At 38.4% G+C, this 27,834-nt stretch overlaps 1 protein-coding gene across 2 annotated transcripts; it reads left to right on the top strand.

Annotated features, from left to right (window-relative positions):
• Positions 1–38: 38 nt before the first annotated feature.
• Positions 39–26,356, top strand: LOC120733433 (pikachurin). Of its 2 annotated transcripts, XM_040031632.1 has the most exons (25): positions 39–631; positions 6,060–6,169; positions 10,040–10,126; positions 10,300–10,326; positions 10,566–10,683; positions 10,790–10,925; positions 13,362–13,528; positions 16,813–16,925; positions 17,029–17,276; positions 17,883–18,070; positions 18,244–18,344; positions 18,424–18,524; positions 18,681–18,825; positions 19,708–19,897; positions 20,677–20,802; positions 21,205–21,448; positions 21,527–21,638; positions 22,247–22,363; positions 22,568–22,748; positions 23,011–23,034; positions 23,234–23,312; positions 23,395–23,538; positions 23,955–24,038; positions 24,360–24,463; positions 24,563–26,356. In XM_040031632.1, exons 1-25 carry the CDS (start codon positions 526–528, stop codon positions 24,712–24,714), a joined length of 3,204 nt encoding a protein of 1,067 aa, XP_039887566.1. In that variant the 5' UTR covers positions 39–525; the 3' UTR covers positions 24,715–26,356. The 2 variants fall into 2 exon arrangements, with proteins under 2 accessions (XP_039887566.1, XP_039887567.1); XM_040031633.1 differs by lacking the exon at positions 23,011–23,034 and having other exon boundaries at positions 41–631.
• Positions 26,357–27,834: the final 1,478 nt, after the last annotated feature.

Genomic DNA, 27,834 nt, shown 5'->3' with positions numbered 1-27,834 from the left:
TTTGCGTAAAGACACGCTCTCCATCTGTGTCCAGTGTGCGGATTAGACGCTTATTATCCTCTTAGCTCTAAATGGCCCTACGTTCTTGCACTTCGCTGTCCATCTTATTTGTTGTCTACTACTTGGACTGGAGCGAAAGGAAATGGATCTCCACGAGTAAAAAAGAATCACCGTGGCCACCGTTCAGTTGTGCGCATTACGCGTGAATTGTCGGAACAGCCCTCTCCATCGTCTGTCAGAGCGCCTGTCAGAGCACCGTGGCTGCCCGTCCGTCCGCTAATGTGTCCCTCCCACTGATCTTTTGCAGATTGTAATCTTATCAGTGTCAAACCGTAGATGCCCTCTCCTCTCGGACATACCCTGCACGTCTTTGGATGGCGTTCGTCCCCAAAATTTGGATGAAAAACGTTTGTTTTTAAGAAAACTTTTATCAGCGACGGGATTAGCTGCATTTACATGTGCGTTTGAATGTGTGATAAAATGAACATTGGTCACTGGTTTTGAAAATCTCGACCAAAACAAGACATGGAATCTAAGTGCAAACAAAGAAGTCTTTTGTATCTACTTTTCTTTGCAATTTGCACAGCCAACGTTTGCTTTTGTGCAAGAAGATCAAATGCTCGAAGGTCTGGTAAGTTCTGCAGCTAAAACCAGCTCCGACAAGGTGTTACGGTTATAACAATAGCCTAATCATTATTGATTTTTTTTTAAAGTTGGTCTTTATAGTGAAGCCTTGTGGATGTAATCACAGTATTTGTATGTGCTCATCATGTTTGCTGCACTACACCAGTAACGTTAAGTCTGCTTTAACCTTACACAATTTTATGCAAAGTTTTTTCCATCACACATAATATCTTAGTATTACTTTAATGTCCCTAAGAGACCTATCCCTTTCATATTTTTCCATACTCATAAAAAACCTAGTTTCATTACAAAAGATAAATGTTACTTGAATTTATTATCTGCTATTTAATTTCAAATTACACATGCTTAAGAACAGTGCCCGAAGAGCAAGAAATAAGTAAATATTTATGGTGTGGACTGTAAAACCAGATAAAATGGAAATTTCTCCTCTCAAGGCATACTTTATGATGATAAAAGCTGGCTACAAGTTTTACAGAATATGTCAGCTGGATAGAATGAAAGAAAATGAAATCTTCAGCTTTACTGGAGCAGCCATCATTAAACTTGCCAATGTGTCCTTTGGACAGAAATCCCTGGATGTTGATTTCATGATATGCGCACAGCCTCCACTCCCTCACTCTTTGTCCTTCTTTTTCCTTTCCTCGCTTTGGTCCCCTTTCTTTCCTTTTCTTTTTCTTTCCATCACTTCCTTTTTCTCTCACTGTCACTCTGTCTGACTCTTGTATTTCTCCCGCCCTCACTCTTACGGGCCCACAGGCCACTGCAGGCTGACTTTCACATCTGTCTGTCAGCACAATAAACTCACCACAGTTTAGACTGCCAAAAACAGAATGATTTTACTTCTGTCTTCATGACTGCTAGTGACAATTGTACTTGTTTTTGTTCTGAGGTCTTTCAGACCTCATTCTCAGGGAGGGGTGAATGTCAACAGGACTCGGTGTCCACATGAGTCACATCTGTCTTTAATGAAAACACTTAAATTCAAGCTTAAAAATAAAGCAAGGGTCCACAATGAATGACATCCAGGTGGTCTTTCTTTTTCAGGATTTTGACAGTTTTTGCCCCCTCTTAAAATACACATTAGTAACAGAACAAGTGAAAATGTTTGTTTTTTCATTTTTCCCAATTTTTTTCCAACATCTTCCATCACCTTACACATGCATTAGATTTTATTTTATTTTTTTTAGTAATTGGAAAAAGATTTGTGTAATTATCCCTTAGATTTGTTGAAGAGAACCGTAAAAGCCTGTGTCTTACTAAAAATGATCTCTGAATGGCTCATACCTGAAAAGAGCTGCATTTCTTCATAATTGGATGATAATCAGAGGGAATAGGTGGCTTATTCAGAAAGAAAATATCTGAATATAAGATTTGATAACTGCTGACTGAGTGAGAGTAAATATTATGAAAGCAGCTTTTTGAAAGTGCCCTAGATCTTGTAGCACATGAAAAAAAGACTTTATATTCACACATTTGAAACTGAGGAAAGTCACATGTTGCTGTGATGCATGGTACAGTTTGGACTTAAAATAAACAGTGTTAACTTATGCTGGATATGCTGGTTTAACTGTATGCGACAGATGGAAATTTTGATATCATACACTTACCAGCCAATTTACACTTTGCTAGTACCTGATTGGAGCTTATTGCCTTCAGAATTGGTTTAATTCTTCACTGGATAGATGCATCATCGTATTGGAAACATTCCTCAGAGATTTTGGTCCATATTGGCATGTTATAGCAGTTACTGCAGATTTGTCAACTGCATCCATGATGCAAATCTCCTGATCCACCACATCCCAAAGGTGCTCTACTGGGCTGAGGTCTGGTGACTACGGAGGTAATTTGAGCACAGTGAAGTAACTGTCATGATTGAGAAACCAGTTTGAGATGATCTGAGCTTTGTGACTTGGCGTGCTAACCCACTGGAAGCAGCCATAAGAAAATACATCCCATTATGTCTGTGGTCATGAAGGGATGCTGCCACCAGATGGCTAGTTCACCACTGCTACCAGCCAACCAGGCAGGCTGTATCCATGTTTCCATGTTGTTTACACCAGGGGTAGGCAACTCCAGGCCTCAAGTGCCAGTGTCCTGCAGGGTTTAGATGTGTCCTTGATCCAACACAGCTGATTTAAATGGCTAAATTACCTCCTCAACTTATGTTGAAGTTCTCCAGAGGACGGTAATGAACTAATCATTTGATTCAGGTGTGTAGACCCAGGGTAACATCTAAAACCTGCTGGACACCGACACTTGAGGCCTGGAGTTGCCTACCCATGGTTTACACCAAATTCTGGCCCTGCCATCCAAATGTAAAAACAGAAATTGAAACTCATAACACCAAGCAACCAGTTTTCCAAATCTTATATTGACCCATTTTGGTAAGGTCGTGAGAATCAAAGCCGAGTGGGACCTGGTGTGGTCTTCTGCTTCTGTAGACCATCTACTTCAGGCTTGTTCATTGTTCATGTTGTCCATTCAGTCTTGATTGAATCGAGTGGTTATTTAAGTTAGTGTTGCCTTCCTATCAGCTCAAAGCAGTCAGGCCATTCTTCTTTGACTTCTGGTATCAACAAGGGATTTCTACCCAGGGAACTGCTGCACACATAAGGTTTTCTCTTTTTTTGTATCATTTTCTGTAAACACTAAAGACGGTTCTGCAGGAAAGAATCCCCGTATATCAACAGTTTTGCAGAAAATTACTTAAAACACATTTCTTCCCCATTTTGATGCTCATTTTGAACTTCACCATGTCTTCAGGTTGAAAGCAACAGTTTGGCTTTTCAAATGGAAATTTTACTATTATGCATATTCATTAAAAAATATGTTAATAAGAAGCAAGTCTGTTACTTTATCAAGAGACAGTGAGAGTGTGCAGTTTGTAGACATTGAGGTCTTTAACGTTTGGCCATACTCGAATGTGATCTCCGATATAGATATGATTGATCAATATTTGTTTTGTTAACATTAGTTTCAGAGAGGACCACACGCCAGACACCCATAAATCCTCTTTCACAAGTGGCACAGTAACGATTCGGCCACTTGAACCGCAGAGTGGTTATTTTGGCTAAATCAACTGTCAAGGTTTGTGTGAGTCGGTGCTGAGTGTTTTTAACACAGCTTCTCTGCGCTGAATCAGGCACCTTGAGTAGCCGTGAATGTGCCCAGAGATGAAGACTTACACATGCTGCAGAGCACTTCTGAATGGCATCTTACAGAAAGGCTCTGCAGGTTGCTTCACAGCAAGGTTTTAAATATTAACCGTAATAGTGTTTCATTTTTTTATTTTAAAAAAGTCCAAACCTCTATGTGTTTGAAAGGGAAAAAAATCAGGCTAGTGTTGCATGGAAGACAAATAGTAACTGCTATAAACACCATGAGTGTCAGGTGGCTATATCAAGCTTTTCTCGACACACAATTAAGTGCAATAACAGTTTCATAGCAGTTCATTCAAAGGTATTAAAAGTCACATCAATCCATCATGTAGTTTGTTGTACGTTTTCAGACATACAGTTAATGATTCACAGAGACCCTTCTCTCTATCTCTATCTGAAATCTGTGAGTTCAGCGCACCCATGTGTTTGCTTGGAACACACCCCTGGGGAGAGATAAATGATCAGGGAATTCACCTGACATGTTTCATTATCCACTCAGGTGAAAGAGCAGAGACAAGGGTGCGAGAAAGGAAAAGAGATGACGGAAGAAGAGGGTCAAAGTGGGTAGGAGTAAGGTCATCCTGAGAGGGAGAAAAGGGTAGTCACGGGAAAGAAAATACAGGAACAGTGGAAAAGAGTTTCTACATGGGATTTCAATTTACAGCACTCTGCTCTGCTATATTTATGTTTCTTTGATTTCAGTACCAGTTTATAGCTACAAAAGCTAGCACAAACTGCCAGTCAGACAGAAAAATTGTGGCTAATATTTTTAATATTTGAGATTTTGAACCAAACGCTCGCATTTCATATTTTTTAATGAGGTAAATCTATCTGCAAGCACACTAAAATACATCATACAATATTGAGGTGCTGTACAGCAATATTTAGCATTTTTATGGCAAATATTCACTATATACAAATATTTTGACAAAAAAGTGTCCGAATATGAATCTGTAAACATCGCTGTCTGCTCATGCTTCTCCACGTCACGTCACAGGACATTAGAAGCCAGTAGAAGTCCTAATGATCGACAGCTGCGTAGCTGCTCTTTCTTGCTCTTTTAAGAACTTTTCTAAGTACTGTGTTTTAAGGCCATAGGTGAACACTGGGAAGGCAATTGTAGTATCTAGAACCATGAAAAAATGACATGTGAAGTCAGAGTCAGTTGATATTATAAGCTAGAAGTGGTCCATTTTTTCACCACTCAAATGCACTCAAGTGGAAAAGAGTGTAATTTCTTTCCAGACTAAATGTTGGGAAATATGTTGCAAGAGACTTTATTTTGTTCAAAACTGGCAGCAAAGCACCAATCCAGAGGTTAGGCAATGGTGCACACTTTGCAAGAAATCCTCTGTATTTTTTTTTTCCCCAAAAAACAAAAACAACAAACAAGTGCTTGAATAGTAACACAGAAAAAACATTTCTGTACCACTTTATTGTTATTATTTTTATTATAACAATCCATGAAATCTTGGCTTTTTACCAAGGTCTTCAAGCTTACCTTAATGATTTATTGATCAAAAATTATAACAAGCATTGTAATTATGATTCTTAAAAATATGGTGTGCATTGTCAACATGTAGAAAGTACCAAGTAAAGATTTAAAATATCACATTTGAAATCCGCATTACAACATTTTTGTAGACTTGAAGACTGGGAAACAGCCTCAGAACACAACACTGATATTTTGTGGTGAGCATGTTAGCTAAACAGCTAATGATTTAGCAGACACGAAGCAGCATTCATGTTCATCTGAAGTGTTGCTTCTGGCCACAGTGTAACTGTAACTGAAATAGTTACATTCAAGTTTATTGAGTTTTGGTCTATAACAATTCCTGATGAAAATATCTGCCTGATTGGCTGCTAAGCCCATCAAATCACACCTACAGGGAGGGTACTGTACAATAACACACTGATGATGATATTTCTTCATCGGTTTGTTTCTTTATACATTTAACAGAAAAGTGAATTTTGGAATTATGCTTAATATGAAAATTTTTATTTCAGCAGCTTTAGGTTTATGTTGTGAATTTTATTTCATCACTTATTGAACCGTGCTGATAGCAGGACATCAAGATTCTTTGTAATGAAATCCAAAATAATTCCATAATGTATCTGGCATAACATTATTTAAGTCCAAAACTAGGTGGTCACAGCTTTCTAATACAACCAAACTTGTACTTTCCTCCCTTGTATATCTCCTCTTTCCCTTACTGATTATATCTGTCACTAAGTGTGTCGTCTCTGTTTAACCAGATCGCCTGAGTCCTCCATTAGACATCCAGCTGGAGACAATCAACTGCACTGCCTTCAGTGTACGATGGAAGATGCCCCGGAGACATGTTAGCACCATCACTGGATATAAGGTAATTAGAGACACATAATGTAATTTAACAACTGAAGCAATATTTCAGTTTTTATATTACATTATGTCACTAGGTATGTTGGTAAGGGTTTTTTATTTTATTTTTTTAAATATTTGTATCAGCAAATTCTTCCTGCTTATAGGTTGGATTCTTCTATCAAGTCCCACATTACAAATATACAGTTTACGCAATTTTAGCATTTGCATTGTACTTTTACTCTGCGGGGAGAGGGGGCAAAAGTTAAACTTCCACCGGTTATACATAATTGCTTTGTAATGCACAACTGCCAGAAAAATATCAGCAATGATGAAAGGAACTGGTGGTAGTGCCAAACCAATAGAGAGGACAGATTTGGAACCAGTTATCAACCTGAAGTACTAATATGGAAGTTTACCTAAATTGATATACTAACATATATTATTGCATAGAGTTAGTAATTCTTACACCAAAAGTTGGCAAACTACTGAAAAACCAAGGCCTGAGTAACCTGCCTGATCCCAGGCAAAAGATGTGTGTTCTCTGAGCAGCTGAGATGTGGAGGTGTCACTGGTTGAAATCAGTTGTAAAGAACCTCCTTGTGACTAGTTTGCTCCTTAACGGTTTGCTGCTGCAGTTGCCAGTAGTTTGCATAGATGATGGCGATTTGCCCTTTATTTTTAGAGATGCAGGAAGACTTTGCGATGCAAATAGGAAATGGGAAAGATTCTCCTTGTCTTTCCCATAGAGTCACACTGAATTAAAAAAACAACAGCAAAAACCATTCAGATTGTATTCAAGTTCGTTCCTCCAGAAATGAGCCGCCGAATCAAATAAAACTTAAGAAACTGGTCTCACATTATGAATTTAGAGCAATTTCAAATGACTTGGTGGCAGTTATTTCAGGCTATAAATCTTTTGCTTTAATATTATTACCTTTATTTCTGGCATTAGAAAATTACTTTTTCCAAGTTATACATTTTTTTATTGAATCTGAAGTTTATAAAATTTGGTTGTTTCTGTATTTTATTTCTATTTTTTGCCTGTGCTTAACCAGTATGTAGATTTGGATGTATATATATATGGATATATGCTAATAATTTATCCAACTTATGTTTGACTACTGTCCTTCTTGGCCAGGACATGCTATTAATCTCAAAAGTTTATTTTTCCTGGTTAATTAAAGGTTAAATAAAACAACAACAACAACAAAAAAATAGGGAGTGTAGAAGAAGAGCGTTTCTGGTTTGCGCTGCACTTTTCACAGTTTAACTACGACTTAAAGAGTAGTTTGCAAGTGTTTGTAAAGCAATAGCATGGAAGTTTTGGTGCAGCACCATACACTTCTTTGCAACTGATTTCACACTAACAACTGACAACAACCTGCAGCAACTACTTGCCAATCAGTTGCAGAATACACATTTAGCACCGTAGAAACAAGTGATTCTCCTGGCTTGCATGGCTGCAGCTTTAGACATCAAGTAGATAGCGACAGTCATCACCCTTCAACAGTCACTTGCTACCAGTGGTATCTAGATGGTCACCAACCAGCCTATAGACCATGTGAATGGAGCTTTCACACCCTTGTATCACTTTGTTGTTTTCTAACATCACATCCAATCAGTAGCTAATCAACATGAAATTGTCTTATTTCTAGGACATACATGTTATTTGTAAACTTTATTATTTATAAATTGGGACAAATAATAACAACTCAAATGCAATCTCGTGCGTTCCTGTCCGTTAATGTCACTAGGTTCAACCGTGTTAGATAGGAGTCACAATTTTATTGGAAAAGTTCATACATAAAGGGGGAAGCTGTCAGATTAAAGGAAAGGCGTACATGTCTGATTGGGGCAGGAGAAGCAGCTGAAAGACTTTGTTACTTTTTTAATCAGATAGACTACATCTGCACATTTTATCTTTCAGCATAGTCTTAGTGTTTTATTAAACTCTCAGCTGTTTTATGTCTACATTTATGTGAAAAATATCTTTAACCACTGATATAGGCGATCATAGAAACTTTTCTATTTTGCTCTGTTTGCTCTGCTCCATTAGCATCCAATAGCAAATGATTCTCATGTTCTGCTGAACTTTTGATTTTTAAGAGTAGAAGGTGGTGAACGTTTTTATGAAATGAGTCATACAACAAAGTTGCATCACAAGTTTAGAGTAGCTAGATATTTAATGTTGGTGAAATGAAACATTTTACATATCTTTCATAGCAAAGTCTTAAGCCAGATGTTAGCTACCTTATTTATAAAAAATGAAATCTTGTTATGTTTGGTTGGAATATGGATGTTTCATTGTAGAGGACTTCTTTCTAGTTTGAACCATTTTTTATTTTTTGAGTCCAAGTGTCCCAGAAAAAAAATTGTTTAAAACCAAGAGAAAAAAAAGTATTTTTCTCAGAAGTGGACTTACATAACTCTTTCAAGAGCCCTTTCAAAATGCATAGAAAGGTTTTTCAAACTGGCAAACATAAAGAACAAATTCTCTGATATGTCACAAATCAAATTGTCTCTCTTTTTCCTTTGAAAAAAAATTTCCATTTCCTTCTGCACACCACTGGCATGAGTGTCCCCCACTTTCTTTTTTCTGCTTCTAAAGTGCTGTCATCTCACTGCCCACTAAGAGAGCCTTGAGCACTAAATTGATATTTGAAAGTTCTGGTTTTGGGGTGGAACCCTTTCCACGATATGACTTTTTACAGGGACAGTGTAGCTGTGGAAGATGTGGTCACAAATCTTTATTTATTGTCTGCTCCACTCTATACAAGCTGCACTTTAAACACTAAAGTCGGCCTGGCTTTTTTCAGTTTCCGTTCAGTAATGAACAAAAAAAAGTTGCAGGGAAGTTTTAACATAAAATCGACTGACTGCAAATTTTATTTATTATTGAGCGACCAGTACATGCCTGTATCCATGTCCTGTTATATTATGTATACATATTATATACATGTTGTTTTATATCATTGTTAAGTAATTTTAGGAAGGAAGTGATATCATTATATATCACAACATCCAGTTTGTGTTGATTTAAATGAGATTTTAAGGTTGTGAAATTAAAACAATACGCTACTTTTATAAGGCACTGCAGGTGCATCAATACTAAGAGTAGGTCATTTTCAGCCCATTAGTCTGTGCTTGTTGGGGAATACGACATTGTAATATCTGATTTAGATAAAAAAGGTAATATTTTACATTTTGAGTATGTAAAATGTCATAAAATTACAATGAAACAATGCTGTTATAAGGTGTATATATGTATATACTGTGTATATATATATATATATATATATATATATATATATATATATATATATATATATATATATAGATAGATAAGTCATATAAAATCTTTCGTTTTAGCCCATTTGTAGATGGTTTCTAGGCAACATGATAACATGGTAACATCTGATGTACCTTCAGGGGACTGAGATGTACCTGTGCTGCCTTTTGGTTGCTCAGCTCCTGATAGAAAGTCATCAACAAATAAACAGATAGAGATTCTTTTGTAACACGAGTCATAATTTTAGTTTTTCCTCTCTTTGAATGTGGTATACTCTAAGACAACCCAAACCCTTGCTTCCTTCCTTCTTCCCTTGTTTTTGTTTTGAGTCGCCCATTAGCAATTTGTGGATCAGTATGACTGCGTGTGCTCTGCTTTTGACCATATGTCTTCACTAAGAGGATTAGTCAACTACAGAGCTACCCCATAAACATGCGGGGTGGCCAATTGTTTTAAGTTTACAAACAGTCTTCTCAGTTTCCTCATAAATTTTTTCTAGCGAGCCCTCTTTTGACATTGTTGTTGCTATGTCTTTAAAACGGAAAGGCAAAAACCAAAGAAACCAAAAACTCATTGCATTTTATGAATGTTTGTATCATCCAGGTTTTCTACACAGAGATGAAGAATGGCCGTACAGTAGGGACCGCGTCTATAATGGAGGTGCCGCTCAGCTTGGACATGCTGACTACTGTTAGTATCCAAAGATACATTCACCTGTAATAGGCGTTGCATTTTTAGCAGTCACTTGTAGACAATGTGGAATTTGCTTAGAGGAAACCTGAATGGATGTTGCAGTTTGAACTTGTTATTAAAGTCATAACACTGTGATTTTATGCAAACATCTGTTTTTTTCTTTTTCAAAGGGACAATTTGATGGACAAGCAAGCTTTGTAAGTACCGTGCTAGCCACTGCTTTCCACATTATGCATTTTCTCTATAAAATTATACGCTTCTCCTGCTTTATTGTCGACTGACATTTATTTGTAAACCTGATATTATTTCCGCTCTGATGCTGAGAAAATCCCTAATTAATAATGTCATCCCTGCTTTCTTTTCTTCTATTTCATCCCTCTCCGTTTCTAATCATCCTCGCCTTGCTTCTTAACGGTTTCCTACATTCACCTTCTAGGATGTGGACATCAGTAACCTGAAGGTGAACACTAACTACAGAGTCAGTGTTGGAGCATATGGCTGGGCAGGGGAGGGAAGACCCAGCATGCCCAGAGACATCGGCACTGCTTCACAGGGTAAGAATATGTGAGTAGACGGAGATCATTTTACAGTCGATGCCAGTAGCTTTACAGTAATTCATTTACACCATTCGCTGACTACAGTTTTTTCCCCTGGCATTAGAAATGTGCATGCCCCCTTCACCCCCCTCCAAGCCCACTGTCATGGCCGTATCCGACACAGAGCTGGCGCTATCGTGGCAGCAAGGCGAGAGCGATGGAAGCGCACCTGTTCTTCACTTCCTGGTGGCTTACATCAGGTCAGTCAGAACTGACCAGTTTCATCACTGCTGACTTGATGTTAATACATAGGACACACGCAACAGCACAAACACCAGTCACCTCTTTTACATCAACACAACACCAGAGCTGGTTTGGAGCTAGTTCTGGCTTGCTCGCTTTTGAAAACCAGCCAAGTTTTTCTGACAGTTTTGAGAGCTGAACATTACATAAAATAAAAATAGTGGCAAACGGACTGTGCAAACTGCATCCTCCATAACATCAGTAGTTCCAACTTTAGGAATAGTAATTTTACGGTGCTGTACAGCTGTCGACTTCAGCACTAGAAGGTCTTTTTTGAGTGGAATTGGTGCAAAAACAATTTATGCAAGCACTTAAAAATCAGCTCACATATGCACTTAACAAGTTAAGACTGAGTGTTGTCGTCATGGAGGAAAAGAGCAGACCTAAAAGAACAGTTCTGCAAAATCTTCTTATTTTCCATTTTGCTAGGAGTGTTAGAAGATCAACTTGACTTTCATGTCTATAAACCAAATGTGAAATGTGTATTTGATTTTCAGGTACACCAGCAATGACAAACCCTGTTGCACTGATATCTAACATTTAGCAAGGAGCTTTCCCTGCTACCCAGCTGTATGCTTTTACTTCACACCAGCTACATGAAGTTATCTTACAACACCTCAGGGTGTCCACCCTAAAGTTAAAAAACACTGCTTAAAAGGTTCAAAATATAGCTGCCACAACCTCTCATTCTTTCCCCGTGTGTTTTATCCTTCTATGGGCTGAAATGTAAAAACAGCAGCTTCTGATTGCAGATTTAATTAATCAGATACCTTGAGTTGATTTTGAAAGAGTCTGCGACTACAGTGTTGCAAAGCAACCTGAAGTGATTCTCAGTAAAATCAAATTTTGTTGCTTGCACTTGTTTTTTTTAGGACAGTGGTTTCCCCAGCTTTCAGTTTTTTTGATTTGCTTCCTGAAGTTGCTCAACTCCTCAGCCCTCAGTCTTTTGAGGCTCTCAACAAGGAACATGCAGACACTGGACACAGGACAACATCTGTACACTTTTAAAACAGTAAATAATGGACTATGTTTTCATTATGAGAAGTTATTAACTTCTAGAAATAGATCAATAATATACACTGTTAATCAGTAACAGTTTTGAAAGCTAGCAGAGTGCTAATAATGCACTATCTTAAAAAAAACCATATTTCAAACAAAATTCAGTTGGTTTGCATTAACGGATGTAGAGATCTGCACCTACTCAGATTCAAATAACTAAACAGGGCACACACAGCTCTCTTTCACAGTGACTTTCATGAGGCTTTTCCTGTCTGTTCAGTGTAAGCTTTTGTGTTTTGACATAAGGGTCACTTGTGACATATGAAAGAATGAGTTTCATTCTTTGTTTAGTAATGTTCAGCCACACACACACACACGCACGCACACATAGAGGCACTCAGATAAAGAACCTCCCATGTCTAGACAAGTGTTCTTCCAAAAAAGTTGAGGTCAGAAATAATTTGTCTCGAATTGTCTGATGATTTGCCAGATATTTTTTTTTCTGTGAAATATCAGATGGTATTTAAAAGACATGTTTAAAAGCAAGTCATAAAAGAAAGAAGAGTTTAAAAGCTATAAAAAGAAGCAAACTTTAAAAAACACAGCAGTGTCGCCCTTCACGGTGCAGAATCAACACCCCGCGAATGAGCAAAGAGAGGAGAGACGGGCGGGCTGAAAATCACTTACTGTGAGCGAGCAGACAAGAATAAGTGTCTGTGTTTGCATGCGGGGAGATTTTCAACACAGAAGGATCATCTCAGAAGCAAATCTTTCTCCCCCCTTACATCAAACGAGGCCTCACTGAAGAGAGTGGAAGCTGCTGTTGAAGATGCCTCTGTTCAAGAGAGAGTTATGGCCCCAGGCTGCCTGAGTCAGGCAAAGAAAGGAAGCTGGAGATTAAGGAAAAGTTCAGGACTTCATTGTTTTAGTTTTTTCATGATTTTTACGATAATCAAAAATGTTGTAATGCAAGGATGTCCAGAGTGGTAGTATGACAACAACAAAAACAACAATGAAACAAATAATCAGTTAAATAATCTCTTTTTTTATTCTTTGGAAACTCTTTTTACAACTTTAATTATTCAGATTCAATCTCGACACTGTACTCCATGCCGCTGCTTATAGATTTTTTTTTCAGTAGGGGCAACACAATCAAGTGGAAGATTACATCACAGTTTTGACCCCTCACAAAAACATACCGTCATTCTAAAAACAATTACTTTGGAGAGATTTTGAGTGTAATCACCATTTTTTTCATTGATTTCTAAAAGACAAAATAACTGAGGAGTAAAAAAAAAAAGATAATTGATGTCTTCGAAACTATCAAACATCAAGTGTGTGTCAAATTAATCTTCTTATATTTGTATCTTTATGCCTGTCTTTTCTTTTCTCAGGCCAGAAATGGACACAGAGTGGACATATATTCGCGAGCCCATTGAGACTAACTCCATGGTTCTGAAAGGGTTACTTCCAGAAACAGAGTACCAGTTTGTTGTCAGGGCGGTCAACAAACACGGAGTTAGCCCACCCAGTCCTATCAACAACCCCGTGCGCACGCTCGGTAAGGCCGAATGTTGATATCTGAGCCAGAGTTTTATGTCGTGGTGGCCAAGCGCCCTCGTTACTCTTTTTAAAACCACATTTTGAAACAAGCTCTTTTTCAGTATAGTTTAAACAATACACCCACGCTAAATAAAACAGACTGTGCATATTATTGCATTACCAAACTAATCCTCATGATTTACAAAACACCCCAGTGTTCCTGTGGAGTCAGTGAAATTCTCTCAGCGGTGTGCAGCAATAGTAAATCATGTAACAAAGGACCAAAACATTACAGATGACTGTTAAACACATTATTATTAACATACTCTATCTCCTGACCAACAGTGCGTGAGTCTACGGATCTGAATGAAACTTGCCAATATATTATATTCACAAATATTTTTCAAATCTCTTAAAAATTTAGCTTTTTTTTGTTTGTAGCTTTTTGGAGGCCAAAACCTCCTCAAACCTCATGTGACGTAAAAATGATTTACCTCTGGTAAGGCTTTGGCATGGAAACACTGTGTGCAGGTTGAATGTAGGACAGCACCTGGCAGTGTGTCAGTGGGTATTGTGACCAAAGCCTTGGATAATGGAGATACGGCGCAACAAAGTCATTTACATTATTATTTTTGATGTAGCCTCCTGCTGGGGGCAAGATAGGGTTGGGGGGATGGAAGGAGCTGATTGATATTAAAACGCACAAGCATTCATACAGGTGTGTATGTGCTAGACACACAAAAATGTGCAATAATAATGTCAAACGTATCGAGGATGAATTCACCTAGAGATTAATGGGCACAGTGTTACGCTTGTATGGGTGAGTGTGAGCTGCAGTGCATGTCGGGCTTCATCTTTTTACATCTATAACTACTGAAATTAAACAGCCATGTAAACACAATCACATTATCCAGGTTTCTCTTCTGTGACCTGCGGGCGACACCGCTTCCAACGCTGTGTTAGCTGTCTGATTGTTGTAAACTGCTCTGATTGAAAGTCCTCAGAGAGACAGTGCAGGAGCGGCAGACAGGGAGACAGATTCAGTTAAAAAGACATTGTTAAGAATGATGCGAAGGAAAGTTACACGAACACCATACAGTGGGTGAATTGCAGAGGCAGACCGACAGAAATTGCGGGTCTAGGGAAGCGTGGCTTCTCAGCAGGGGATAAAAGCGGGTTACGTCCGAGTCTCATCAGACAGGATTAAAGATGGGATGCCAGACCCCTTCTCTGCCCATGCACACGCCTAATGGATGCACACACACATGCACACAATGCACCACTGCTCCAGTGAGCAGCAGGCGTGGGCTTGACTGACTGACATACTTTTTTTGCCGCTCTTTCTGCAGCAGTTGTTGTTTGTGTGGTCAGAGTGGTTAGAAACAGGGTGGTATGGTTTGAGGGGGACTGTTACACAACAGCAGATTAGTTTGATGAGAGGTTTTTTTGGGCATCCCCCCTGCCTCTGTGCCAGCACTTGCTATTCAGTGGATTTAATGTCATTAGGCTGTGCTAATCACAGTTTAAATCTTGGCACTGTTTCAGACTTAAAAGTCAAGTTTTCTTTCTGTTTAGTTTCGTGAACGATATAGTCAATAAATTTTATATATATATATATATATATATATATATATATATATATATATATATATATATGTGTGTGTGTGTGTGCATAATCACTCCACAGCAATACACAAAGGTTTATGATTTTATCCCTCAGATTCCAGCATTTACTACATTTACACAGTTAAGAGGAATGAGGGGGGAGAAGGGCAAGAAGAAGGGGGAGCAGTGGTTATGTAAGCTAAGATTAAGCTTTCTCAGAGTAAGAGGGATGGGTGTGTGTGTGTGTGTGTGCTATGTTGAACATGCACATATTGTTTTTGTTTGCTTTTCCGTTCTAGTGTGTACAAAAGACATCATGAAGCTCTATACGAATATAAAAATGCATATTGATTATCTTAAAAGCTGATTTATATTCCACCTCAAGTTTACATGTATTTTATTGCTATTGTGAAATAAATTTGTAACAATTCCCAGGTTTTTATTGGAATCCAGATATTTACTGTCTGGCTTTGTCTTTGCACACTGTGAGCTTCTTATGGCAGACTTCTGAACGGAGGAGACACTTTTCAGTATGTGGTGCAGCAGCCTCGGTACAGGCTAACAGGTAGACTTACTGGGCTAGCATCAGCTGGATTACTATTGTCACCATTATCATCATCATAATATGAGAAGTATGATCACATTTGCCCCTTTGTCACAGTCATAACCAAACACCAGAGCTTCTTCTGCCGTGAAACCGCCGTTATTGTTTGTCATTTTGATCTTATTCACTGTTGCTACCATCTAACTGTACCATCACTGTCATACATGGGAAAGAGACTGCAAATATAAATATTTATTATTTTATTTTTTATTATTTTTTTATGACGGGACAGTAGAGCAAACAGGATGGACAGAGAGTGAAATAAAACCCAGGCACCTGAAGTTGCCTTTAAGGCTATTTGTTGCTCAACCCACTGAGCTAAATAGGCACCCCTGGATCCTGCAAATATATTATGAAAGAAACCACTGGTGGCCTTCTGTGTTCATGCAGAATGACTGACACATTTTATAATGGAGACTCAGTGATTTTATGAACACCAACTTGCCGTATTCAAAAAGAAGCCAATGAAAGAGCAAAATGGAGAACGTGTTTATAACAAATAATAAAAAAAGCGAAAAGAAATGAAAAAGATTCACTTTCATATGCTTCTTTTTCATTGCACATAAAGAAAAAGATTTCAAGCATTTCTTTTTGAAATTTTTATTACATGGTTTATAGCTCATGAAAGTCAGAAAATCTATGTCAATGAGCACAAAATGGAAAGTCAAGCAGTGATTGTGGTTGGACTGAACTAGGCCAAGAGATGTATTGTATTTATTATACTTTACTACTAATGGATGGATTACAGTCCATAACTATCAGAATAAAAGCAGAAAAATGCTTTAAACTGTGTCTGAGTCTAGAATATATTTCATTTCACTTTCTCATATTATTGATGGAAAATATTGAGCTTTTCTCCAAGAGTCAAATTTTCTGTTGTACAAAAAATAAAGATTGAAGTTGAGCTTTACTGTATATTTGCAATCCCTCTTTCATGTCTTCAGCTTTTCCAGCTCATTGATTCTCTGACCTGCGTTCACTGCATGGAATTCATGATTTGTGTTTTACCTAATAACCTGTTGTTGTCCTTTTGTACTCATTGCTCTCTTTTGTAATGATTATCAAGTCATATTCCTCTGTGGTGTTTGTAACAGGTGCATCAGATGTTGGCAGCGGTGATTTTGGGAGTTACATCACAGATCCTGGGGTCAAAGATGAAGATGGCTTTGACATTGATGACTCTGATTATGATATCTTCATTGAAGAGGTGTGTTTTTTACAGTCCAGAGCTAAACTGCAACCCTATTTTCTGTTTGATTATCACTCACTTTATTTTTTTTCCCGCTGATTTTCTCTCTTTTCTCTCCTAGTTGAAGCCATTTCCGGGTATAAGTCAGGACAACAGGAAGTCCCAACTGCGTTCACACTCCGGTCCCCCATCTGGTCGAAATGTTGTTTACCGTATGAACACCATGACTCCTCCAAATGTTACAGCTGCACCAGTTTCCACCACCACATCATCCATCTTTTCAGAGTTTACAGATCTGCTTTTCCCAGTCACTTCACAGCCCAGTAGCACTCTTGAGACCAAAACTACTGCCCCACTCACCCCTACCAGGTAAGACTGATGTTAAAATGATTATTTAATTTAATATCTGTTTTCCATCAAGGATTTGTTTGTAATTTTTTGTTGTTGATGAGATTTCAAAACCTTTTAAAGGCAAAATTAGCCACTTATAGATTTTTCCTCGTGAACAGAAAAGAAATATTTTACTGCTCTTATGCTCACAGTTTTTCTCCTTAGTCTGTGATTGTGATTATTATATTTCCATCTCTCCTGGCTTTCTGCTTTCCCCCCCTTAAAAGCTACCTAGAACATGTCTTTTTGTGCTCTTATACTTAATTATTTGATAAAGATGGCGAATGGAGCAGTGAAATGTCACACATGTCTGGTTGTGATGTACTGTATGTCATTATCTGCAGCTATATATGGTGGCTTGGCCCCTGTTCTGTTGATTTTGGGTGAGCACTTTGGGCTTTTTGCTGTTTGTTCCTTTCCTTCAAGCAAAAAAGGAACAATTTACAATCAAATGCCACCTTTAGAAGACATACCTGATGAAGGTGTAAATACACGACAAAACATTGCCTCTTAGGTTACTGTAACCCCAACTAGCAACAGATTACTAAAGTTCCTTATCTTTCTTTCTCTTTTTATCCTCCAAAGCATCCCTTTGTTGACCACCACTTCTACTACGACCACGTCCCCCTGGAAAGGCGAGGTACCTCGTGTGTACGACCTGAGCTGTGATGATACTGTGTGCCCGCCCGACAGCTTCTGTCTCACTGATTACGAAAGCGGCGGTTCGCGCTGCCACTGCAACCTTGGACGAAGAGGGGACACGTGCTCTGAGGGTAAAAAAAGATTTCTGAATCTCTTTTTTTAAAAACATTTTATGTCAGCTGTGCTCTGATAGTGTAGTGGCTATTTTGTCAAGGTTGCAAGAAGTGGCCCTTTCTTCTTCCAACCCATGGGTGCTCTTACTTCTCATTTGTCATGATTTTTCTTTTCATTTGTCCTCCTTCAGCGTTATCAGTGAAGTTTCCCAGATTCCATGGCCACTCTCACATGACCTTTGAACCCTTAAAAAACTCTTATCAAACCTTTCAGATTACTTTGGAGTTTAAGGTAAGATATCACGTTTTATATCTTTTTTTTTTTCTATCAGTGATTAAAATAGATTTCAGACGGTTTCTCTTTGGTGCAGGCAGACTCTGAGGATGGGTTGCTGCTGTACTGTGGAGAGAATGAACATGGCCGTGGAGACTTTACTTCTTTGGCTTTGGTTCGGGGGAAGCTTCATTACAGGTGAGGAACATGTCAGAATAACATTAGCTATCATGTACTGTTTATCAAAAGAAATAAATGTGTTAAATGTGCACTGTAGGATGCATAAGATTTAGAGATGGGATTTTTCCTTGTCTGTAGCTATGATGCTTACCTGCTAGATTCTTGTCTCTGCAGGTTTAACTGTGGTACAGGAGCAGCTCAGATAGTCAGTGAGAGCCGCATTGTTCTCGGTCAGTGGCACACAGTAACTGTCTTCAGAGATGGCATGAGTGGCTGGCTCCGTATGGACAACGACACACCCATATCCGGACGATCACAGGTTATAATACAAAGAAAATGAAAAATGTCAAATTGTTTTTTTGTTTTTTAAAAACATATTTTAAGTTAAACAGTGATTTAAAGCGTACTGATACAAGATGTGTCATCAGTCAGGTGTAATGCTACAGTCACTCAGTGGCTGGAGACTGCAACTCTACTAAAATTAGTGCAGTTGTGTGCAGTGAACTTCCAGTCTTGTTGTCTTTGCAATGGTTGCTTTGAAGACAGGGACCAGGTCTGCAACCTCTTGCAGTCAGTTGTTATCTTCAAAGTGATTTTGGTGTATAGAGACGGCGATCAGTCTGCTCAGTCGGCTATCGAATGGGATCAAGTTGGCTATTACACGCACCCTGTTTGTGTTTGCCATCTAGATGCACAGAAACTCAAATTAACTGCTTGCATTCTTAGTCTAGTGGATTTGGAACAGAAATTCAAAAACGTCTCCACAAATAGTGACATAGTTACTGCAGGATGGTAAATTGACACAGGCGCTCTGCAGGTTTGCTTTTATATAGAAATATAACCAAAATACAACCAGTTTGGAGACAGTTGAGTCCACCATTGCAAAGAGACTTGCCCCAGATGAGTTGCAGTCATTAGAATAGAATGACTAATGTTGATTGCAACATGTTGGCAATATGTCCGAGTCAAACTGCGATGGTTTGCCTCCTACCAGGCAACCTGTAAAGTCACCCTGTGAATAAAAGTGATTGCCCAGAGGTTTAAAGGTGCTACACTTTTATCCTCTGGATGACCAGTTGGTTCCTGTAACTACTTGCACCAAAACTGTTGGTGCATATTGTCAAATATTGTCTTACAAGGGGTCAGACTATCCTTAAAATATAAATAAAGAGGTTTTAATTTCTTCATCTTGTCCTCTTAGGGTCAGTATAGTAAGATCACCTTCCGCTCCCCATTGCATGTCGGTGGATCTCCAAGCGCTTACTGGCTGGTTAAAGCGACAGGGACAAATCGTGGCTTTGTTGGCTGCATGCAGAGTCTGACCATCAACAATAAGGCTACAGACATCAGGCCATGGCCCCTGGGCAGTGCTCTGAGTGGAGCTGATATAGGTAAGGAAGCACACAGGATTTGAGAGAATTTGAATTTTAATGTGGCCGCTGCCAGTGGCACCTGGCTCTTATCCATATTACCCACAGTGCACTGGGTCTCCTGAAGTTTTGGTGCTCAGCTGAGTAGCTGAACAGTAATTCTAGAGTTTGGCTGTTTGGTTTTCATGCATACAGTAAATAACTATAATCATTAGTGGGCATAATTTGAATATGGATGACAGTGTTTATTCATCACACCACCCGGTGTTAGTGTTATTTCACTTTGCTTAAAAGAAAAAAATGAAAGCAGACCATGTCGTGGTGTATAATGAGAGCATTAAAATATCTGACATTAACAAAAAAGACAAATCCAGTGATATAAGAAAGGAATTGTTGCCATTTTAGATAATTTTCTGTCACAGCGACAGACAAAAATAGCTTTTTAATAACAGGGTTTTAGCCAATATGTCACTGAAGCAAGAAGCAGAACACAAAGGACTTTTTCACAACATGATTTTATGAACGAGGTAAGAATATTAAATAACTTTTGTAAGAAATTAAAAATCACTGAAAGTTTTTTTTATATATAAATATACCCCATTCATACAAAACAAGCAAAAAAAAAAAACCTCATATAGTTTGATTGTGTGTGTTGTGTGAGTGTTGTACTCCTGCTCACTTTTCTGTAGTTGGAGCAGGACTGTTTATAGGAACAATGCAGTCATGGAAACTGTATTTATGTTGTAAGTGTGTACAAACATATGCAGAGTACATATGCTGGCTTTGTCCTAATGTACCAGGTGAGTGCAGTGACAATGTGTGTGACCTGGTCAGCTGTGCCAATGGCGGAGTCTGCTTTGCAAATCGTGCTGATGGCTACATCTGTCTGTGCCCACTTGGCTTCAGAGGAGCACTTTGTGAAGAGAGTGAGTCAACCATTTTCCCTTTTCTCCCCCTTCACACCTGCAAAAGCGCGCACACAAGCATCCAGTTTACAAGGAGAGTTTTGAACAGCTGTGAAAAAAGGAAAAATAAAATCCCTGCCGTTTCTTCTTACCTGCTGACTTCCACGTATTGTCACATAAACCTTTCAAGGTAATTACTCAGCAGTTGAAGAAAATGCCAAGAAAATCAATTGAAATAAGAAATATTTCTCATATGGCGGTAGAAGGATTGATTGCATGTCAGACCAGCTTTCACACAAAATAGCCTTTCACTTTTTCCTCTCCTTGATATATCTCTTCCTACAATCTCATTGTGTTGTTATCAACTGTTTTCCTCTTCTTTACATTTACTTATTTTCTTGTGTCTTTTCTCCTTTTCCTCAGGTTTCTCACTGTCCTCGCCACTCTTCAATGAAACAGTGTTTTCATATGCCGTCATCCCATGGCCTCAGTCCTCACAGAGTTACCTGTCCTTCACTGAGTTTGAGGTGACGTTTCAGCCGTCAGCCCCTGATGGAGTGCTGCTGTACAGTGATGATGCAGGGAGCGGGGACTTCCTTGCTATAAACCTGGTGGACAGATATGTAGAGTTCAGATTTGACTGTGGCTCTGGAGGAGCTGTCATAAGGTGCTGGATAGAGCCAAGTTTTGAATCTTTTACATTATCTAACTACATATACTAAATGTGTGTTACTGTGTGTTCCAGGAGTGAGGAGCAGATCAGTTTGGACTCATGGCATGAGCTAAGAGTATCACGTACAGCAAAGAGTGGTATCCTCCAGGTGGACAGCCAAAGACCTATGGAGGGGATTGCTGAGGTATATTAAAGTCCATTAGAACCATCTGCAAAAACTATGTTATGTTATTATTAGAAAATAAATATATTTATAGAAAATATACTTCACAAAAAACTCAACTGTATAGTTTAACGGGAGAAAGAATCAAACCACAAGATACTAGAAGCAAGTATAAGTACGAGGTCTTTATAGTCAGGGTAGACTTCATACATGAGAGGCAAGTGACAAGTGGCCAAAAATGCACACAGCTGGTGGGAAACTAACCAGATACAATAAGTAAAACTGACTGAAATACACAGAATTGGGGAATTTCAAAATAAAACAGGAATTAATGACATTAGAAACCTCAATGCATGATACGCACACACCTTATTAGTTTCTAAGGCATGTTTAAGTGACATTTGTATTAGAACAATCACCTGTCAAAGTCAACTCTTGAATGTGCAACACTTAATCATCTTTTAGCCGTGGTTTGGTTCTTAAACTCCTGAGAAAAATATCAGGCTCTTTTTGTCCAAGCGAAACACATCCAGAGTTATAGATTTTTAAAACATGTATTTATTTAAGCGGACGTGCGGATGAATGGTTTGACATGACTCACCTGTTTCTCTGCTGTATTTATGTTTCAGGGAGCTTTCACTCAGATCAACTGCAGCTCACCTCTCTATATTGGCGGCGTGCCAGAGTACGATAAAACCAAGCGGACAGCAGGTGTAATAAAACCCTTCACTGGCATTATTCAGAAGGTGATTGCTTTTTTTTTTAGATATGCCAACATCAGTGATCTGCAACACAGTTATATTTGCTAGATTGTTACTCAGTCATTTCCAATCCATCAAGAGTGACACAGCAGCATTACATTATATATGATGTATACTGCGTACAATCTCCAAGCTACTGTGGCAGGTGTCTGATTTTAGTTTAGTGCTCTTTTCTTTTCACCCCCTCAGCTAATACTCAATGATCGCACCATCCCCATAACAACTGCAACTGCTGGTGGAGTTAATGTAGCCAATTCTGCACACCCATGTGTGGAAAGTCCATGTGCCAATGGAGGATCCTGCAGGCCAAAGTGGGATGGATATGAGTGTGACTGCCCTCTAGGGTACGACGGCAGGCATTGCCAGAAAGGTCTGTTGCATGTGGAATTGTTCTCATCGACAGATGAACTCGGTTGATGTGCAATTTGGTGCACGTCACAGAAATCAGCAGGCTGTTCACACGGTGCTAAGAATAAAATATGCTGATGTTTTTACATGCTACATGAAATATTTTGTGCTTACTTTTATTTTTTATAATGCTTTCTGTTTTAAATCCACCAATATGACAGTTTTTCTCATGGAAACTTAGTCCTTTAAGTTTACTTTTTCTCTTTAATGCTTTCATGGAACAGAGTGTGGGAATTACTGTTTGAACAGTAAGTCTTCTTCTCTGATCTCAAAAAGTAGATATTCTTTTCTTTCCTTGTTTGGAAAACACGTAAGATTTCTTTCCCTTCACACATTTTCCACCACAGGATCAGATTTGGTATTTTCTCTTAGCTGTAGACATAAGTTGACACGTGCTGATGCTGCCACCTTGTGATGATATGAAAGGAGCTCTTGTTCTCTTCCCAGCTGTTACTGAAGCCATAGAGATTCCACAGTTCATCGGAAGAAGTTACCTGACCTACGACAACAGAGATATCCTTAAAAGGTTGGTGGGGAAATTCCTGTGTGTGTGTGTTTTTTTTAATTTCTAGCTTTTTCATGAAGTGCATTCTACAATCTTTCTACAGAGTATCTGGGTCCAGATCCAGCCTTTTCATGCGCTTTAAGAGCACAGCTAAAGACGGGTTGTTGCTCTGGCGAGGAGACAGTCCAATGAGACCCAACAGTGACTTCCTCTCTATGGGTCTTCAAGATGGCGCTCTCATCTTCAGGTATTTATCACTGTAAAACATGAACGGCACTATAAAAAGAGTAAAATATGTTATGATGTCTTATAATTCTTAATCAAATAGTAACTGGATTGTAAAGAAATGTTTTTAGTTAAAGTGTAAATTCTAGATGCCATGTGTTTGCCCTTTCTGTGTTCTCGCGCTGGGCAAAAAACGTCATAAAACACAAATGGAAAAAAAAAATTGTGCACAAGAAGGACAGTAATAATAGAGTAGGACTGCCGATGCCATCAAGGGGTAGTGAGCTACGTGCTCAGCAGAGGTAGAGCTAAAAAAAAAAAAAAGGTCTGTGTGAGGACCATGATCACTAAGAGAATCAGGATTTATCAGGCTTGTACCATAAAAATGTAATTCCACTGCAGTCCGCTGTACGTGTATGCATTTCCATGTTGTTGTAGTTACAACCTGGGCAGTGGTGTAGCCAACATTGTCATCAACGGGACCTTTAGCGATGGAAAGTGGCACAGAGTCAAAGCTGTGAGGTAAGCTCATGAAATCCTGTCAAATGGATATCCAGTATGTTGATCACATTCCACTGTGGCTCTTTACTTTAAATTGCCTCTCTTAGTCTTTATAATAACATATTGCATTATAGCCTTATAACATTTATAAACCAACCAATCCGGTAGAAGTAGCAGTTGTAGGTCATTCTTTACAGTCTTTTGCTACCGCAAATCACCTTTCAATCCCTGTGTTAAATATAAAATCTAAGGTCAATATTTTATTTTTATATATAACAAAAATGTTATGCACAAATTAAAAGTTCAGTTTCTCAGTTTGACTAACTGATTTACTGTATTCAGGGATGGCCAGTCAGGAAAGCTGACTGTAGATGACTACGGGGCAAAGACAGGCAGGGCGCCTGGTAAAATGAGACAACTTAATATCAATGGACCCTTATATGTTGGTAAGTGAAACCTCAAATCTCTAAACCCGTAAAATGATAAAGATTAAGAGATCATTTTCACATCTGTATGTTTGCGCTCTCTCTGTTCTTCGTCTTAAGGTGGCATGAAGGAGATAGCGCTTCACACAAACAGACAGTACATTGGAGGCTTGGTGGGCTGCGTGTCCCACTTCACACTGTCCACGGACTATCACTTAGCGCTGGTGGAGGACGCTGCTGACGGCAAGAACATCAACACCTGTTCCAACTAGTGAATGACTTCGGCAGATTAAGATTAAGATAAGATTTTCCAACCGAATCATCTGATTTGTCATCTTAAAGCTCACTTACCAGCAACAAATCAGTAAAAACTTAAATTATAATTTGTGGTTGTGTTTTCGTTTTTGTACCAATTCAGATCTGATGACCCTGAGAGGATTTTTAGAAAGCACAAGTACTTTGTGAAAAGAGGGAGAAAAAAATCAAAGCATTATGTTTGATGAGGATCTTTTAAAAAAAAAAACCCTTTGAAGGACTTTTTCATTGGATGACTCTATTTGTATCTTTATTTCTTTTCTTTTTTTCTACTGTAAATCCTTATTTGATTGCTGGAAGAACCAAGTGATCCAAGGGATCAAAAGTCATCATGAACCTGACCTAGAACAGCGAGCAGAGATAAACTTCTCTTAGAGGATTTTGGTTTTGGTTCTAGGGGATTTCTGTTGTCTTTGTTGTTGTGGCATTTGTATTCTTGTTCGTGATGTCTTATCAGTCTGTAGACAGATATTTTCTAAAATCTGATGGATGTCAGTTTTTAACAACGTTTCTAGTTTTGGAGGGTAAATACGTCAGCTACGCAAAATGTTGGTTTTAACTTTCTTCTTTTAGTTCACTTGGTCTTTCATTTTGATCTCCCAGATGTTAGTAACATGAAAGTCTAACGTTGATATGGTGAGGCAGATCAAATCCTCAGTAAATTATGTGTGACATACTGTTGCTGTCATCTGACACAAACCACAGTACTGTGGACATCAGCCTTTGAATTGTTGCTTGTAACTCTTGATTATATTATCAAAATAATTGATCTACTTATTCTTCATGCCTGAACTTTATCCTTTAAAAGGGGCATTCTGGGAATACTCCCTTTACATCTTATGATCTATTCTTGTGATGGTCACTCCCACAAAGCCAAGACACTGTTGTCAAAAAACACTGGTTTTCCCACGAGAGATATCCCCTTGTTTCAAAGAAAGTCTGTGATGCTAATCCTGGCATTATGAAAAGTGTTTCATAAGAAGCAAAACTAATGAAATCACCATGTGACTGTGAATGTCAGCGGCATCAGCTGACTTCAGCCTCAGAATAATTACAATAGTTTGACTGTACAGAACATGTAGTATGTACCGGCTGACTTTAAAAGCTAAATAACCATAGATCGTTGAAAAATATTAATGTGTTGATGATCCCGGATGCTGTGTCTAAATGTCCATTTAAAGCTTTAACTTTAAATTGATGCTGCCGTACTAGTCAGATAGTGAGGGCAGGAAATGTAAAATCGGTCTTTAGGCCTGACCTGTGCATAGCCAAAATGGGAGAAGTAAGACGGACATCGCGAATGAATGTGCACACAAAGAAAACGTACTACTCAAGCCTTAATGTCTCCCTAATTATGTACTCCTGAAAATGAAAGCAGACAATTAAGTGCATCAAAGAGGTGTGTCAAGAGGTCATCCTTTGTTATGTGACTAGAAACTGATTGTTGGCGCTTTGGAAAGTATGCTTATTCGGGCTTGTAGACTTGTCCTATTACAAGATGATTAAATACGTAAAGTAAGCCTGTATATGTTTTGGTATATTGTGACACCCTCTAAATAAAGTCCAGTCAAACAGATTAAACAACTTTCTAGCCACTAACTTTTTGTCATGGTTGATAATAACTTGTTGGTGCCCTTGACATTTTATTTGGGAAATGGACTTCTTTTTATAATGATACACTGTACAAACCATCTTGTGCTGGCTACTGTGCTTGTTATTTGATCGCGTTGTACGTGTACTTCATTAGTCTGCATTTATATGATTGAAAACACGGATGATAGAATGACTTAAGTCTTTCATTTATTATTATGTGTGCCATATCCACAGTTGTTCCCAGCCTACATAGACTTCCAAGACACCACCGATTCATATAAACATGGTTTAGGGTGCTGCTCATTTTCAAGAGAAGTCCAGAAACCGAGAAACAGTACCAGAAGCTATTGTACAAAAAAGTGAGAAAAAGCCATGGCAATTCAAACCATTTCTTCAGTACAATTCAATATTCATAATTTGTATATTACAACCCCCTCCTCAGTTTCACATTCTTAAACATTCTTGATGAATAACTTATCACATTAACAAAAAATACAAGCTGACCAATGACTGTAGAATTGACTGTTTTCTGCAGTAATTGAAGCTGACCTGCAGTCAGCTTCAATTACTATTTGACCTACAAAACAGTATTTGACCTAAAAAACAATAATATGTGTTACAAATAGAGACAGTACTGCACAGGAAGAGCAAAAGACCTGCCACCAGGGAAGGTAGGCAACTGCTTGGAGGATCCTGAGCGTCCAGTAAGCCACTGACAAAGGTAAGACTGCAGCAGTGGGTTGCACTGACAGCAGGAGTGACCTGATCTCTGTAAGGTGCTCCCATCAAATTCCACTCACTCCCCTTGCAAGTGGTGCAAGATTCTGTTTAAACAAACCTGATTAAAATGTGTTATTATTCTGGAAGTGAAAAGAAGAAAATAAAACTAAATGGATTATTAAAAAAAAGCGAGACAATGTTAAGTGGAGCAGATAATATACAATGCTAAAAAAACTAAATGCTGCAAGTCTGGTCTGAAATAGTCAGAGCCACTTGAATGATTAATCTTCCATTAGGAATTCCATCACATTTTTTTTATTTTGTTTACTCTGACATTTAACATTAATTAGCTAGTTTTATAATGTTTTAACTCTCATTTTATAGAACAATCGTTGTGGTTGGTGGTGCCAAATTATTTTATAACATAATGGTGATTAATGCTGGTTGGAGGGACTTCTGTTCATTTTTGCCTAGGGCCCCAAAGAACACTTGAATCACCACTGTAGGCACTCGGGATGTCCTAAAGAGAGGCTGCTGAAAGAATGACCTCAGAGACCTAGAAGAGAGCTGTATAGTTAAACAAATCCTTAAAATATTGAGTTGCTAATCCATTTAACCCTTTAAAAACAAAAGGTAACATCCAAACAGGATTGATATGTTGCTTTTTTTGTACCACTTAAAAGTCTAATCAGGTCAAGATCCAGTTTTTAAGTACCGTAAGAGGGAAAAATAACACTTCTACACTGTGCAACGAAGCAATTCTG

The sequence above is a fragment of the Simochromis diagramma genome, unplaced genomic scaffold (assembly GCF_900408965.1).
Source record: "Simochromis diagramma unplaced genomic scaffold, fSimDia1.1 OVJJ01000284.1, whole genome shotgun sequence".
NCBI classification, from domain to species: Eukaryota; Metazoa; Chordata; class Actinopteri; order Cichliformes; family Cichlidae; genus Simochromis; species Simochromis diagramma.
This window is presented reverse-complemented; position numbering and strand designations above follow the sequence as displayed.

Coding starts and splice junctions, on each gene's coding strand:
- LOC120733433 (XM_040031632.1), top strand. CDS start 526: ATGGAATCTAAGTGCAAACAAAGAAGTCTTTTGTATCTACTTTTCTTT. Junction 18,826..19,707: donor CCATATCCGGACGATCACAG/GTTATAATACAA, acceptor TTGTCCTCTTAG/GGTCAGTATAGTAAGATCAC. Junction 21,449..21,526: donor TCTGGAGGAGCTGTCATAAG/GTGCTGGATAGA, acceptor TGTGTGTTCCAG/GAGTGAGGAGCAGATCAGTT.